The sequence below is a fragment of the Lolium rigidum genome, chromosome 3 (assembly GCF_022539505.1).
Source record: "Lolium rigidum isolate FL_2022 chromosome 3, APGP_CSIRO_Lrig_0.1, whole genome shotgun sequence".
NCBI classification, from domain to species: domain Eukaryota; kingdom Viridiplantae; phylum Streptophyta; class Magnoliopsida; order Poales; family Poaceae; genus Lolium; species Lolium rigidum.
Window position 1 is genome coordinate 33,808,996 of NC_061510.1, and position 3,202 is coordinate 33,812,197.

General features: G+C 49.1%; 1 protein-coding gene across 1 annotated transcript; it reads right to left on the minus strand.

The window, feature by feature from the left end:
* Positions 1-1,580: 1,580 nt before the first annotated feature.
* Positions 1,581-2,147, minus strand: LOC124701221 (transcriptional regulator SUPERMAN-like). Its single transcript, XM_047233269.1, has one exon. The coding sequence runs from the start codon at positions 2,145-2,147 to the stop codon at positions 1,581-1,583; it is 567 nt and encodes a 188-aa protein (XP_047089225.1).
* Positions 2,148-3,202: the final 1,055 nt, after the last annotated feature.

Consider the following 3,202-nt stretch of genomic DNA (forward strand, 5'->3'; position numbering starts at 1 on the left):
GATGTCATTCCACCGAGAGGGCCCAGAGTATATCTATCCGTCATAGGGATGGACAAATCCCACTCTTGATCCATATGCCTCAACTCATACTTTCCGAATACATAATCTCATCTTTATAGCCACCCATTTACGTAGTGGCGTTTGATGTAATCAAAGTACCCTTCCGGTGTAAGTGATTTACATGATCTCATGGTCGAAGGATGTATCAAAAGCTTATAGCAAGATGAACTTAATGACTTAATCTTATGGTACACTTATTTGGGTGTGTATCCATTATATCATTCACCCAATGACATAACCTTGTTATTAACAATATCCAATGTTCATGATCACGAAACCATGATCATTTATTAATCAATAAGCTAGTTATACAAGAGGCTTACTAGGGACTCATTGTTGTTTACATAACACACATGTATCAATGTTTCGGTTAATACAATTATAGCATGGGATGCAAACATTTATCATAAACACAAAGATATAATAATAACCACTTTATTATTACCTCTTGGGCATATCTCCCACACTTCCTCCCTCTCTTCAACCTCCCCGGCCACGGCCGTTCCCCGTCATCCATACCTTCATCCCGAGCTGACCGAAGCAGCTGGAGGAGGAGGCCGCATCTGCTTCTGTGGCGGCGGCTGGTATCGAGGGAGCGGCGTGAGGGGCGGCAGCGAGGAGCCGAGGACGAGGCGACAAAGCAAGCAGTCGTTTGGCGTGGGCGCATGCGCGTTCAGTGCTGACAACACGACGGTGGTGAGGAGAACAGGCTCCTGTCCTTCCATGCGAAGGTCGTCTGGCCTGCTCTTGCTGCGAGGTAGGCGGTGCTGCTCGTTGGTTGGTGCCGGTACTACCGTTGGTGCTCCACCGGATGGTTCACTCGTTCCATGATCGCCACCAAGTCACAAGTCAGAGACAACCACCAGCAGTGATGCTACAAATCCTGGCCAATTTTGCAACCCTCGGTGGTCGAGTACTCTGCCGATGTTGTTTGGCGTTATTTTGCTACAACTGTTCTGCAATGTTGCTGAAAAAGGGATAAATATTTTGCTACAAGATTCCGGCGAGGTCTCCGTTGATATCTCCGACAAGGTCTCCGTTATGTGGATTTGCAACCTAGAATAATTTTTTGCTACAACATTTTTACGATTTTGCTACAACTGCAAAATATGTTTGCTACTGGGTCTCCGGCGAGTTCCCCGTTGATGTCTCCGACGATATCCATTTTTTGCTACAATAGCACAATTTTTGCTACGCGCTCTGCGGCGAGTCTCCGGTGGTCTGTCCGGCGAGTTTAGCTTCTTTCTTTTATTTTATGAGTGAACCATGTTTTGTTACACGTATTTAAGAAAAACAAGATTTTTTTTGCTACCCGGCAGGAAAAAATGACACGTGTCAGGATCTAGAAGCTGGAAAATCAAATCCCCCGAAATTCCTAGCACTGCCCAATTAAAAAAGGACGGGAAAAGAACAGAGGTTCATTGACACAACAGGTGGTACTCGGAATAGTAGGATAGTAAATAATAGTATCGCCGGATGAAACCACAGGAGCTTCAGTGACTTTGCAGGCGACGATAGAGCTAGAGGCGCAGCTCCAGGTCCAGCGGCTCGCCTGCGCCGCTGCCGACGGAGGCCCTTGACCGAACCACCACGTCGTTGCGGGCAGAGGCAGATGGGGCCAGTAGCACCGCGCGCTCCGCGAAGCGCGGAGCACCGCCGCCCCACCTCTCGAGCCTGCAGGCGTCAGTGGCTGGGGTCGGCGCCGCCGCACCACCGCCGTGCGAGGCGATGGAAGTGCGCATGGACCTCACGGCGGCAGAATCGCACTGCGGCCCGCTGGGCGATCCCACGGCGAACTGCGTGGCGCCTCCGAATGCGCCGTCGCCGTAGGGCTCGCTGAGGTAAGGGTCGTTGAAGAGGCGGTCCTTGCGGTGCGCGTTCTGGTGGCCGCCCAGCGCCTGCGACTTGAGGAACGTCTTGTCGCAGAAGAGGCACTGGAACAGCCGCACCGTCTTGCCGTCCACGCGCGCCGTCGGCGCCGCCTCCCCGTCACCGTCTCGGCCGCTTCCCGCCGACCCAAGCGCCAGAGACAGATTCGGTACCGCCGCTGCCTGGACATACAACCACGACGGCGGGGCCTTTTCCATCGAGCTGTATTACCAATTTAGCTCCGGTAGCTTCTGGCTTGCTGCTGCTCCAGTGTCTCCAACACAAGAATATTGGCGACAGAACAGATGATAGGAATGCTAGCGGGGCGCTTCTTTGTAAAGGGAAACGGAGTGGCAAACGTGCTATCGACTTGTTCGAGCTGAGAATGGGAGATTAGATTTGATGGGAATAAATAATACTGAATCATTCCTTGGTGAGAGGAAACAGACAATAAACAGAAGCTAAGGGCGCGTTTGGTTGCCCGCCCGATTTAGATACCACTGAACTTATGTCACTGCGCATTTTATACGGGCCATGTATCAGAATGAAACGGACTACGGATCAGAAAAAGCCCTTAAGTGCCAATTTGTTTAGTTGCTCGTATGTTTTCTCATAGCCTCATCTATATGGCAACATTTTTTAGATATGTCAACATGGTGACTTTACCTCACCCATCACAAGCATCGCCACATCGGCGATCACAAAGCAAGACACCACCATGACACCGTTATATTCATGCCAGGTAGAAGCGTTACCACATCGCCAACCACGAAGACGAGCATCACCTTGACACCACCATTCACGCTAGAGTACCACTTCGCCGTCCATGAAAATGGCAAGTGAGAAGTTGAGCAAGAGTCCTCCAAAATATAATCACACATGTGCACGAATTACATTATAATAGCAAGTCATTTATCTATCTATCTATATCCTACCGGAACAAAAACCTTACAACACGAGAGTCATGCAGAACGGTGAGGTGAACCTACTCCTCAAAGGAAATTTTAAATGGTTGAGTGTGTGCGAAGCAAAATTCGCTCAAAACTTCATACATAAAAATTATGATTTATGACCAACGAAACTTGAAACCGATTGTCGGAATTGATTCATATCATCGGCACACATCATTTTCATATAAAACTTATTTTTACTCGGAGTATGGTTGTGCTGATTAGAAGAGAGTGTGTGGAGTAGTTTAAGGAAGAGTGAGCGAAAGATAGTCCATGTGCAAAGATTCCACATGCCCCATCGCTGATTTGGGCGTTCCTCCTGG

What these genes read in the sequence shown, in the direction of transcription:
- LOC124701221 (XM_047233269.1), bottom strand. Translation starts at nt 2,147, where the DNA reads ATGGAAAAGGCCCCGCCGTCGTGGTTGTATGTCCAGGCAGCGGCGGTA.